Source organism: Lolium perenne, chromosome 6, assembly GCF_019359855.2.
Source record: "Lolium perenne isolate Kyuss_39 chromosome 6, Kyuss_2.0, whole genome shotgun sequence".
NCBI classification, from domain to species: domain Eukaryota; kingdom Viridiplantae; phylum Streptophyta; class Magnoliopsida; order Poales; family Poaceae; genus Lolium; species Lolium perenne.
In genome coordinates this window covers 109,647,411-109,659,861 of record NC_067249.2, presented here as the reverse complement: position 1 = coordinate 109,659,861, position 12,451 = coordinate 109,647,411, and the positions used below count along the sequence as shown (strand labels likewise).

The 12,451-nt window shown below is 44.9% G+C and overlaps 1 protein-coding gene across 2 annotated transcripts; it reads left to right on the top strand.

Annotated features, from left to right (window-relative positions):
* The first annotated feature begins 3,590 nt into the window (after positions 1 to 3,590).
* On the top strand, positions 3,591 to 9,527 carry LOC127325958 (uncharacterized). Of its 2 annotated transcripts, none has more exons than XM_051352773.2 (5): positions 3,591 to 3,894; positions 5,355 to 5,515; positions 6,926 to 6,956; positions 8,801 to 8,903; positions 9,043 to 9,527. In XM_051352773.2, exons 1-5 carry the CDS (start codon positions 3,619 to 3,621, stop codon positions 9,240 to 9,242), a joined length of 771 nt encoding a protein of 256 aa, XP_051208733.1. In that variant the 5' UTR covers positions 3,591 to 3,618; the 3' UTR covers positions 9,243 to 9,527. The 2 variants fall into 2 exon arrangements, with proteins under 2 accessions (XP_051208733.1, XP_051208732.1); XM_051352772.2 differs by having other exon boundaries at positions 3,592 to 3,894; positions 6,923 to 6,956.
* The last annotated feature ends 2,924 nt before the right edge of the window (positions 9,528 to 12,451 follow it).

Here is a 12,451-nt window from a genome sequence, read left to right as displayed (position 1 = left end):
TGAACAATTGCTCTTTCTTATGCTTGGTATGCAAGAATGCTTATTTCATTGTCCATGAGATGGCCCCCATAGCCTTCTCAATTTTTGATGATCCCAAGTTACCACATGCCATGAATGCACCTTCTTGCCATATGCACCATTGCCATGCATTTCATACTATCTTGATTGACACTAATGGTGATGTGCACAATACATGGAACATCATGATGGATGATGTGTTCCTCTACCATGCACACACGCTTTTTGTTTTCTCTTTTGTGTGTATAGGTACCCGAATGACAACTTCCACCGCTACGGAGCATGAGCTCACGAAACGCGCAATTGAGAGCTACCCCAACAAGGATGAGATACATGATCCAACCCATGGGATTAACACCAAAGGGTATGTTCCCAAAAGCCTCCGCCCTCGTGTGTTACCGACATGTCTTGTCGAGTTTCCGGTCTGGTCCAATTCCTCGTCACCTCTTTTGCCTCTTATGCAACATATCTTGAAACATCTTGTTGGCACAATGGTTGTTGTATGTTTTGAGGATATCATCATACACTCTGAGAATCTCAAGGACCATGTCATACATGTGAGAGACATCTTATGCATCTTGTGCCACATGTCACACAAAAAGTTGCTCTTCTTTGGATATCTCATTTCACCTATGGCAATTGCAATGGATTCTTTGACACTTGAGGATACTCATACTCGGCTCACGACAACCATACTTTCCCAAGCTAGAAGTCTCCATAGCTTTGCCATTGCACATAACAATTTTACCCAAAATTTTGCCGCTGATACTTGCCTTCTGATTGTTCCATTTGTGTGGGACAATACTTCACAACACATTTTTGACACTTTACAGAGAAAACTTTTACATGCACAAATTTTTGCCCTACCACATTTTGGATACATCGACACTCTTTTGGTTCCCATTTTTGCCAAATGCCTCTTGGAGAAACGACTTGATGCTTCGTATTTGATTGAGAGCCTCTTGTTTGCCGATCACAAAATTGGCATCCACAAGCTTTCCGTTCGCAAGTTGTTTTTCCCCAAGTTCTTCTTCGACCGCTTCATCCACAAACAAACTCCCAAGTACTTGGTGAGCAAGACGTCCGCCATCTCGGACCTCTCGCCACAACATGGAGATGAGGAGGAACAAGAGTCGATGACGACTCTTCCCCAAGGGGGGGAGATGATGTAGCCCCGCCTATCGTCGACGCTACACCATGGTCAAGGAATCCCCCAAGTGGACCAACAACACAAACCCCCGCCATATATGTAAAGGTGAACTCCTTCCTCTCTATGGTCGACCTCAACACCAACTTGAATGGTATGCTACCTCATGCCTATTATCATGGTGTCTATAGGTGACGACGTCGACAAGGACCAAGAGAGAAGGAACTCCCATGGTGCAAGAAAGAGAGAAGAAGAAGAAGGAAAGAAGAGAAGAAGGAAGAGGGAGAAGAGGCGGGAGGAAGAGGCCCAGCCGGCCCAGAGGCCGGCCAACCGGGCCCCAGGCCGGCCAAGCCGGCCCTGTGGCCGAGCCGCACCGGCCCCAGACCGGATCCACCCCGGCGACAACCGGGCGTCGTACCGACGCCAACCAGATGGACTTTTGCGACCTTCCCGGTTGCCGCCCGGTCCCTGGCCCGGTTTGGACCGGACCGTCCGGTCCTAGGCCCGGTTGCCGCCCGGTTGACCGGATTTCACGGGATTCGACTCGACCGGAACTGCCCGAGTCGGTCCACCGCATACCTATTCGACCCAAGTCGCCTTGTACCTCTATATAAGCACCTAGGTTGTCCCCTTTACTCCTTAGACAAGATTTAGGCTTAGACATGGATTTGAGCTTTGTCTCCCTAGGGTTTCATCCCCTTTGTATCAAGGCTACCCTTGTTGGATGATTGGATTTGGTGTGTGAGATTCTAGTGCTACCCACTCTCTCTCCCACTCCTAGATTCATCTCCCTCACCGATCTCTCACCTCGGGATTCTACCGTGCGTCTCTTCCGGGTTGATTCTATTGGCGTGGTCCATCGAGCCACGGGGGTAAGTATCGATTGTATCGGGTTGGTGTGCGTTTGGTTCTTCGTGTTCTCCGTGTTCTTCGCCCTCTCCCTCTCCTTCCCCTTTGGATTTCGGGTCAATCGTGAGATCGGGCCACAAACGGGGTCTTAGACCTCATCAAGCTCCCTCTCCATTGGCTTGGTCTCCATGGCTTGTGTCTTGACCGATGTACCTGATTGAACACAAGGTATTTGCATGAAGTAGCATGCCATCCAAAGAGGTATCAAATGCATACGTGGAAAGGAGCGAATTCACCTCTTTATGTATGGCTTGGGCTCGAGCTCGTGTCATTGCGCCACGAGGAGGGCTTGTCGGTCTTGATGTAGTGTCGACCTTGGGTAGGGCTACATCAATATGGGTTTAACGTTTTAAGGGTGCTGGTGATGCTCTTAGAGCAAGTCTAGGAGAGCCCTATCCTAGCGACCCGTATGGGGCGTGTGAGGGGGTCTATTCTCATTTTTGCGGTGATTTGTACTCCTCAATTAGGACCTGACCTGTATTCGAACCTATATTTTTAAAATCTGAAGATGCGGGAGAAATTCTTCCATTTCTTATAGTTTATCATAATCATCACACACAAAATTGCACGATCATACATTAGATCGCGACTTTTAACTAAAACTAAACTAACCTAGATCTACCGGGCGCGCCTACTCGAGGATGATCACCCCGACGAAGGTGCGCGACTCCACCTCCCTCGCCTTGAACGCCTTCACCTCGGCGATGGCGCGTGCCTACTCCTGCCGCTCCTCCTCCTCCTCCTTCATCTCGAGCTCGGTCTTGGACTCGGCGATGGCCTTAGCGACGGCGGCGGCCTCCTCCGCGTCGCCGAGTCCAAGGTGCTCCACGACAGCCGGCGCTCCTCCTTCTCCTCCTCCTCCTCCTCCTCCTCCGCTCGAACTCCCCTCGCCCGGGAAGAGCTCACGGCCCGCGAAGACGTACCTGGGGATGGGCGGCGCGATTCCCTCCTCGGGAGCACGCGCATGCGCGGCAAGATCTTCCTCCTCCGCCGCGAACTCCTCCAAGAAGGCCGCCATCTTGGCTCCATCGGAGCCTGCTCTTCGTAGTAGGCGCCGCCGGGCTGGTACAAGGAGAGGTTGCCAGGTGCAACCTCTCCCCAGTTCGTCCACTTCTTCGCCGACCGCCGCTTCTCTCTGATGGAGCGGACGAACTTCCGCCGCCACGCCTCCTCCGCCCGGCTACGGAGGCCGCCGCGTCCCGCGCGACCGGCCGCCTATCCGCTACGGGATCCATAGCTTCTCATGGTGGTGGAGGAGGGCTAGGGTTGAGCTAAGGGCGACTAATTGCTCGCCGGAGTAGTTGGCGGCGGGCGGCGGAGCTAGGGCTGTGCGTGAGGGTTTGAACCCGTAGCGTGTACTTGTACATGTTGAGACGGGCCGGGAAGGGGACCTGTATTCGTGGCGGACGGGTCGAGCCTGCTAATTCGCCGTTTCGGCCAGAGCCCGTAAAGGCCGAAACTACACGGCCCGGCGGCATTTACAGGGCCTGCTTTGGAAGTGCCCTTAAGCCTGACACGGAAAGCTGACAAAGGAGAACAGAAGGATGTTACAGTGTCTTCACACGCAGCGTCGGTGGGCGCACCGCAGGGGCGGCTTCGTCACCGGCGGCACCGGATGGTCGCAGAAAGCCGGCCCCGTGGGCTTTATGGGTGCGAAGAAGTCGGAGTGGTGGGCGGTGGACGGCGAGCTGCACGAGGTCGGGGAGGGCGTACCGCACCGCGAGCGCTTCGCCATCCCGCGCGACAACCTCCCGAACCGCCGCCGCAAGCAGATGCGTGAGCAGTTCATGCGCCGCACGCGCCTCGTCCTCAAGGACTCGGTAATCACGACGGCACTTAGTAATATCGCGCGCCTCCCCCCCCTTGCCATGGCTTAGCTTGTGGTACCTATTCCTTCAACCCTAGATCTTTTTTCCCCGCAAAAAAAACCCTAGATCTTTTATCCTTCGTTAGGTGTTTCCTTATAGCTGGTCGAAATAATGAAAAGTTGATTGCTCGGAGGAGCAAACCTAATTGGACGAAATCATTAGTCGGGTATCCATCCAGCTGAAAAGGATTCCATTTGGATTTGTGCGGAGCGTCCACATTTGTCCTTTTTTCCTTTGGAAATATTTCAGGTTTGACAGTAGACTAACACAGCCTTTTGCATCAGGATTTGGGGTGAAGTCGAGTGTAATTGGCTAATACTCTGTATTTGTATGGACGCTGCTAGTTCTTTGTTGACCTAGAACGAACTTAATTCCCGGTTAGGTGATGTCACCCATTTCCATGTGCAATTCATGTGCAACTGGAAAAAAAGACGTGTAATTGAATACCCATGCGCATGAATCACGATGCAATTCTAAGGGTCCTAGAGTACACCTAGAACTAACTTAATTTTCGATCTATCTAGAACTAGCAAAAGGGTTTTTGTATTCCTTATGAAACATTTAGTTGAGCTCGGATGCAAATGATTTTCTTCTGGTGTCAGTACAGGCCAGTTCATTTGGTAGGCTAGTTTGGTTAGCTCTTGTAATCGGTAATCCTATCTGGAATAGGCCCCAGGATACCCACCGCCTGGGTAGCCGCATCTAGCTAGCTTATTTCATTGATTATAATGAGAAGCAACCCAATCAATTCGATCCCAATAGGAGCTGGCTTGCCCGATAAATCCAACTAAGAACTTCTTTATTTTTTTAACGAATCCAACTATGGGCTGGCTTGCTTGCTTGGCAAAGGACTCGGGAGTTGCAGGCGGAAGCGATCGAAAGCTAGGGAGCGGGCAGCAGAAATAGCAAACACGTGCTGCAGGAGTTAGCTAGTGTTAGCAGGTAGTGAGAATCGATCAAGCTGGCTGGCTGGAAGAAGGCGATCATAGGTTGGGTGGATTACGTTGCAGCAGAAGCGGATAGAGTGGAGGAAAAAAAGTTGGGGCTTTACTCGGACCATGTAAGATGGTGTAGTCCACACCGAGGCCGTGGTATTCATTCTTTTGTCTACAGACAATTACAGGAGACGGAATACATGTACCAATACACAAAGAGAATATGTCTAGAGCACTATACAATCTCAGGTATATACTTGAACAGTCAGGAATCAGGTGCTTAGTTAAATTTGTGGTAATGGAGCTAATGCGAACATTGATAAATAAAGCGGAGCTCTTTCCTCCATGGACATGTAGAATTTGTTGATATTATGTAGGTAGATAACTATGATATGCATAAGTTCAATGCTATTAGGAGATTTCTGATACCACCATTGACTTCCGTATTTGGAGACTTAACCATCACAAAATTTTCAGGAACATGAAACTTGGTGCAAAAAATATATGGAAATGTACCAAGAACTTAGAGAGAACTGGGAACGGTTGTACTGGGATGAAGGTTATACAAAAAAGATTGCTGAAGATCGCACTAATTATGACTCTGCTGAAGAAGATGATCTAGACTTTTCACCATACAGGTAGCACACCCTGAATAGTTCTATAATTCTTTTCACACTGATGAACAAATTGGTCCCTCAAGTTTTGATAATGGGCCACTTTTGCCCCTGATGTTTCCAATTTGCGTCGATCACAGCCCACGAGAGAAGGTGATGGTGGTCATTCCACATCAACACCTGTTATCTCCAAGGGCCTCTTAAGTCCATGGATGGAGCTTTGAAAAGTCCAAAATCAGTTCGCATGTTCCATTTATTAGCTGGTCATCATGGGCAGTGGCGGAGCTCCATTGAGCCAAGGGGGGTGCACATGCACCCGGGTAGCTTTTGTTTTTAATATCATTCTATATGTGGCTGATCGTCTGTTCTCCAAGTGTTGGAGTATGTTTTACATTGCTAGGATGGAGCTTTGCAAAATCCAAAATCAGTTCGCATGTTCCATTTATTGATCATCATGGGCAGTGGCGGAGCTCCATTGAGCCAAGGGGGTGCACATGCACCCAGGTAGCTTTAGTTTTTACCCTGCAATTAGCTGCGAAATCAGTGTGCGCACCCCTATAATCAGCACATATTACAAGCTAGTACACACTGGTTGAGTTTGCTCTAGCTCCGCCACTGACGACAATGTGGCTGTCCATGCCATATCAGGGATGTTTTTTTTTTCTCGAAATGGAGGGTATCAGCTGCGCGGCACCGATACGGATACATGTATCGGTATCGGACCGATACGGATACGGGGATACGATTTAAAAAATGCATCGATACGAGGGTACGTTTTGATATTTTTGTAAATCAATCAATAAATCGGTACCCTCGTATCGACGCATTTTTTAAATCGTATCCCCGTATCCGTATTGGTCCGATACCGATACATCTATCCGTATCGGTGCCGCGTAGGGTATCAGGGATGTGTTTAGCGAAAACACAAATATCTTGGACAGTTTGTACGAACTTCAGGGATGCTTTGCTTCTCTGATTAATGGAAAATGTGGACATGCTGTGTGCACGCTCTAAGTTTTTCCTTTTAGCTAAACTTGAAGGATGAACTTGGCCCTAAATCTTTGATTTCCATACCTACTAGTACCTCCGTTCGGAAATAGGTGACTCAACTTTGTCTATATACGGATGTACCTAGACGCATTTCAATGTGCAGATACATTCATATCTAGAAAAAGCTGAGCCACTTATTTCCGAACGGAGGGAATATCTATTTCAATTGTTCTTTTTTCAGAACTTCAACCCAAGTTTGTCTCAAATGTAATCTTTTTATAAATATGTGGCAGAACCACATTTGACCTTTCCTCTCATTATTTATTACAGCTTCCAAATGTGTAGTGGATCTTTTCAATTAGTCACACCCACAGTAGATGAATAGGTTATGGTGCAAACAGATGTTGATTCAAGTGGTCTCACTTTTTTTTTTTTTTGCAGCAGGAGAAGGAGCTCCAGCGTAGAGCCAAACAAGGTATTTTATCTGCTCTTTATATTGTTGGTACATGTTTACATATCATTTCGTTATGTACAGGAACTTGAATGTAATTGCCCAGGCTGAGCATGAATGTATGCTTTTTTTTGAGGGAGAGCATGAATCTATGCTAATACTGTGGGCTTTTTATATATTCTTCACAAATTGCACTCTCTTAATTCTCTAGCTGACAAAACTGTTGAAAAAAAAGAGTAAACTGTTTCAGCTAATTATTTAGGCTTAATACCAGAAGCTAGTATTCAAGCTGACACCTGACAGAACTGTTGGACAAAACTGAGTAAAGCGTTTCAGTGAGCTCTTTAAGCCGTTAGAGGGAATTCCCCTCTTTGTGTTGGTAATTTTTAAGAAAGCCAACTTAATTTTGTGCTTTTATTTGGGCATCTTGATTTGGTAGCTAATAGCGAGTAGAAGTGCTTCTGAAATTATGACATTACCACATGCTACCTGAATTTTGCCATAACTGAACCAAATCTAGTATGAATTATTAAAGAAAACAGAAACCTGAGTGTAATTTTTTACCTTCTACCATCCCCTCCTAATTTTATTGTCATATGCGGGTGAACCGAGGCATATGGGTGTCTTATCTCCAGGAACTTTAGAACTCTCCAATGGGATATGCGGGTGAACCGAGGCATATGGGTCTCTTGTCTCCAGGAACTTTAGAACTCTTCAACGGGATAAGGTAACTGGCCTAGAAATACAAGTTGGTGAATGATCACCTAGCAAATGCCCAGCCGGAGTTGTGAAGATGACCACAACTCTCAAGACCTGCCAAATTCCCCACATAGAACAGATGGCAGAATCTAGGGTTAATCAATGATTTGTCTTGTGTTGAAACCAGTGAAGGAAATGGACATCAAAGGGACCATGTTTCACTCTCATGGTGTGTTGTTCTCTCTTTTAGGGCTGCTGCTCACATTGTTCTCTTTGGTTCGGCCTCCTCTGACTTGAGTGTATGTGAGCACCTACAATCAAAAAAGCATTGAGCAGCACCTTGTTCAAGTATTAACTAATAAGCTTAGCTTTTAGCGTGCATTGCTTACATTTGTGTTAGTCTATGTCCATACGTGCTAGTGCGGGTGCATCAGTTGGAACATACGACTGGTATTTGAGCACATAACTTCCTGAATATGATGAAAGTTACTGGGCCTGCAAATCTGAAGTTGAATTAGCAGGCTATTTGCACAGTGGAACAACAACCTGTATTCCCTCCGCCCCGTATGACTTGTACTAAATCTGCGATAAGTAATATGGGTTGGAGGGGGAGTAGTACATTGTTGCACCTCAGTTTGCAAGGACGTTTTACCTTGTTAATTTTGGAAATGAGGTAGTGTCAACTTGTATAAGGTTGTGTATATATCATGTTGCTTCAGTGGAAGAATGGGTGGAGATAGGCTTTCCATAATACTAATAATGGCTGAATGAGTTAAAATTGCTTAATACTCCCTCCGTTCCTATATATAAGGTGTATAGTTTTTTGAGAACTGTCTCCAAAATATAAGGTATATTGTGTTGGACAACTTGTGTGTATTTTTTTTTGGGATGTTCTTGTGTTTCCTTATCTGTTGAAAACTCCTCTATTTTATCATGTCAATTGTCCATGATCAGTCATGCCAAAACCTTGTGTAATTTTCTATCCATGTGCGTTTTCTTAATTTCCATGCCAAAAACTATACACCTTATATGAAGGAACGGAGGGAGTACTATACTTTGTGAAATTTGTGTGCTCCCTGATCACAGGTGTTGTCAATGGCACTAAACTAGCTAGTTAGTCTGAGTCATCATCCATCACAGGTGTTGTCAGTAATAAGTTTGTACTGCAGGACTTCAGTTCTGGGGGTAGCAGACAGGGTGGAACATGGGAAAGTGTTACTCAAATTCGTGACAAGTTTGAATACGACAGAGAAAGGAGAATGAGAGAACGAGGTAAATATCATATCTTGATGCTGGATTATCTTGTTATTATTCATTGGTTACATAAATTGTGTTCCTTTGTGGGAGCTTTTGTATGCCACCCTGTGTTTATTCATTCAATTCGCTCACCTGCTTTTTTCCTGTGATGCAGCATTTGCTCCCATGAATATGGAAAACAATTTTGGCCAGCATAATTCGAAACACAACCCTGGTCCACATGGTGGTGATTTCGTGAGTCAAACTGGTCGGAGCTTTCAACTTGACCTAAGTTCCAGAAATCAGCATGATTCTAATGCCCGAAACATATCAAGTTTCAGAAATCAGCAATATCCAAATTCCCGAAACCAATAAATGGTTTGGGGACCACACATTCTAGCCAGGATCTTGCATTGTGCGTAGACAGAAAGGTGTTCCATGATTATGCGAGTGCTTTATGTTCACTGATTTTGCACCTCTGGAATGAAAATGAGAATGGGATGAGATGTGAAAACTGCATTTATGAGAACTGAGTGTAGTATGAGAACTGTTGTTCATCCTTTTCTCAAGAAGTGGAGTGTAACAAAAAAAGAATTGTCGCTGCCCCTTGCCCACTGCTTTTAATAATCCAAAATGCTAATTGTGAAGAGAATTGCCATATATTTGTACTTTGTTGGCTTGTTGCTCTTTATATGAGGGACTAGCAGATATGTTTTGCGTTGCTCCAGCTTGAATTGTACTCTCGTAGAGCATTGAATATTTTTAGGTCGTTGAGTATTATTTCACCACTTTGGCACAATTATTTTGGTATACCTAATATCTAGCCTATTTCATTGAGAATAAAATAGAGATTTCATTCTGTTTGTATTGGACAAACATATCAAAACTGACTACATTTTGGACCCTACCAATTACTACATTTTCTTCAATATTATGTATGAAAACCGCTCCAATTTACCCATGAGAAAATTAATTCTACGGGATTCAACTCAAACCGGGAATATGTGGTTCACGTGATGCTTGGCGGGGAGGTACTTCATGTCTCGTGCTGCTCAATAGTGGCGGAGCTATGGGCGTGTTTAGTAGCTAGCAGGGCCTTGGGGAGACAAAATCGTGATAATTGAATAGCTGAGCCGGCCCGAATACTTACGTGCCAGAAACGCTGGAAACTGCATAATTCACAGTTTTGGCAGATTCAGAGTCATCTCGAGAGCAAATCAATGTCTAGCGAACTAAAAAAAGGCCGTGTGCCGGCCAGCACTACATAGCTGCGGAAATAAAAGGACGAGATCATCCACCGGGTACAAGGCACTTCCTCCGGGGTTGCTGCTGGCGAGGTATATGTCGCTGGTGAAGCCTCGGTCACCGGTGGGGTATCTGTCGCTGGTGGGGTCTCTGTCGCTGATTGAGTTGAAGTTGGTGGTGCAGTGGTGTTGGCTTGGATTGCCAGTGGAGCTCTCCTCTTTGACAGGATCATGGCGTGCCGGTCCGTGCACCTCGCCCTAACCTTCGTCCATTGCGGTGACCCAGCATACCACTGCATGTTGTAGTATACAAGTCGTTGATATGATCTTTGTGAAGGGGCTTCCTCACAAGTTGCCATATCCCTCAGAGTGGTACAACAGAAACATTGCAGGTCATAACACTCCATACTTTATTACAAACATTGTCTTAACAAGTTGGTATTCTCATAGGTCCTATGAGAACAACCTAAGATATTACTTAAGTACGATTACAACTCATAACAAATATATAAAGAGCTCAACAACTTATTTAGGTAAATTCTACGTTGCTCGGCTCTAAGATACTAGGGTATGTCACTACTCCTCCACCTCCGTGTCATCTGGTCCGTACACTATCCCATAGTCTACGCCTTCCACTCCGCCGGTAAGATCAGGTTCATCGTAGACCAACTCGTAGCTTCCTTCTGGTGCTCCATCGTTGATAGCCTCCACTTCCGGATCACAGTCTAGCAAGGGTGTCGAAAGAAAGTGAGTACAGAGGTACTCAGCAAGTTCTAAAAGAATAAAAGGTGTTTGATGCACTAGCTACGACCATTGATCAGGAAATCGCAGGTCAATGCATGTTTTGAAAACATTTCTTCAAAAGGTTGCTTTTATTATGAAAACTATGCCCGTCAGTCTTCACAGGTTGACTAGAACTTCGTGGAGTTCCTTTCTGCCGCGTTCGCGATTCCCTTCCTAACAGGGAGTGACAGCCACAATTTGATACACTCTGCAGAGGTGCGTTACTTTTCCCACAAGAGATCTCACCCTTTTTGCCATCCGCAGGGACTTGCCCCCGTTCACACTTCCTTTGGTGTGAGGCCAGGTATAAAGATCCAAGCCCACACCGCCTTCTCCGCGACTGCAAACCCACCCATGTGTCCACCCGCACACCTCCAGGAGACTTTCCCCCGATACTACGGCTTGACTCATGGTGTACTTTGGACAATCCTTCCTAGATCGGAAGAGATTAACATCACCAATGGATGGGGATTTAAAAGGATTTCCCAACCTATTATGCGGGCAGCCTAAAGACCCCACCGTCTCTCCGATCCGTTGGCGTGCGAAGGGAAAAGATACAGCCGGCTTTCCCAGAGCCATTATAGATCTCATGGTCAACGCGATTTGTACGGCGCTAGAATCACTGGACGGCATTGGTAATTAATCCTAGGGTGATATAACCCATTGCAATGGAACCTCCACCATATCAACACATACCATGGTTCCATTGCCAGCCACATAGTCATATTCATAGTTGGAAAATAACATTTCATTTGCGATGCAGGAATGATAAGTATATAGCTTTGCATTAAAGTAGTAGAAAATAATCAAGTTGACATGAGCAAGGGTGAACTTGCACGTGGACTGCGAGATAGTGCGATTCAATGCGGTTGATGGAACCTGGACCTCGGGTTCTCAGAAGAAGCATCATTGTCCCAGTAAGGACAATGTTATGAAAATCCAAATAATGCAATCATGGATGGATTATTTTATGCTGAATCCCTTTATCCCAATGAGTTATTACAATTTAGGGTTGTATTTAAGATTTATGTCTTTGACGGTAATTTACAATTAATTTAAAAGTATTAATCATTGTAATTCACACAAAGTACAACAATTTAAAGTAAAATGATTTTACTTGATAATTACCTTAGTTATTCCAAAAATAATTTGAAATTATAGAGTTATCTCTATAGTTTTTGGAATAAAAAGGAATATAGGATTTTTCTGGGTAAAATCCCCCTTTTAAAAGAAATGACTTGGAATAATAGAATTTCATTTTGAAATATTTGAAAATAAGTATTTGAACTTATTTGAGATTTTTCCTTGAATTTTAATTACAAGGAAATAATAATTTTAAATTCCAAGTTATTATTTAAATTTAGAAAATTCATCATTTTGAATTTGTTTCATAAATTCCATTTCATATTTTATTCTTGTTAAGATTTATTTTTCATTCATAAATCCAATTTTTATTGGATTTTTAAAGTTGTTTATGATTTATTAAAATTTGGTAAAGTTTTGGTCTTTTATTAAATGTAAAAAGACCAAAATACCCCCTGGACTCATATTGGGCCC

Bases quoted from the DNA above. Each gene is read 5' to 3' on its own strand.
- LOC127325958 (XM_051352772.2), top strand. From the start codon at position 3,619: ATGTTACAGTGTCTTCACACGCAGCGTCGGTGGGCGCACCGCAGGGGC. The intron at 3,895-5,354 runs GTAATCACGACG...CAAAATTTTCAG, and splicing joins GCCTCGTCCTCAAGGACTCG to GAACATGAAACTTGGTGCAA. The intron at 8,904-9,042 runs GTAAATATCATA...CCTGTGATGCAG, and splicing joins AAGGAGAATGAGAGAACGAG to CATTTGCTCCCATGAATATG.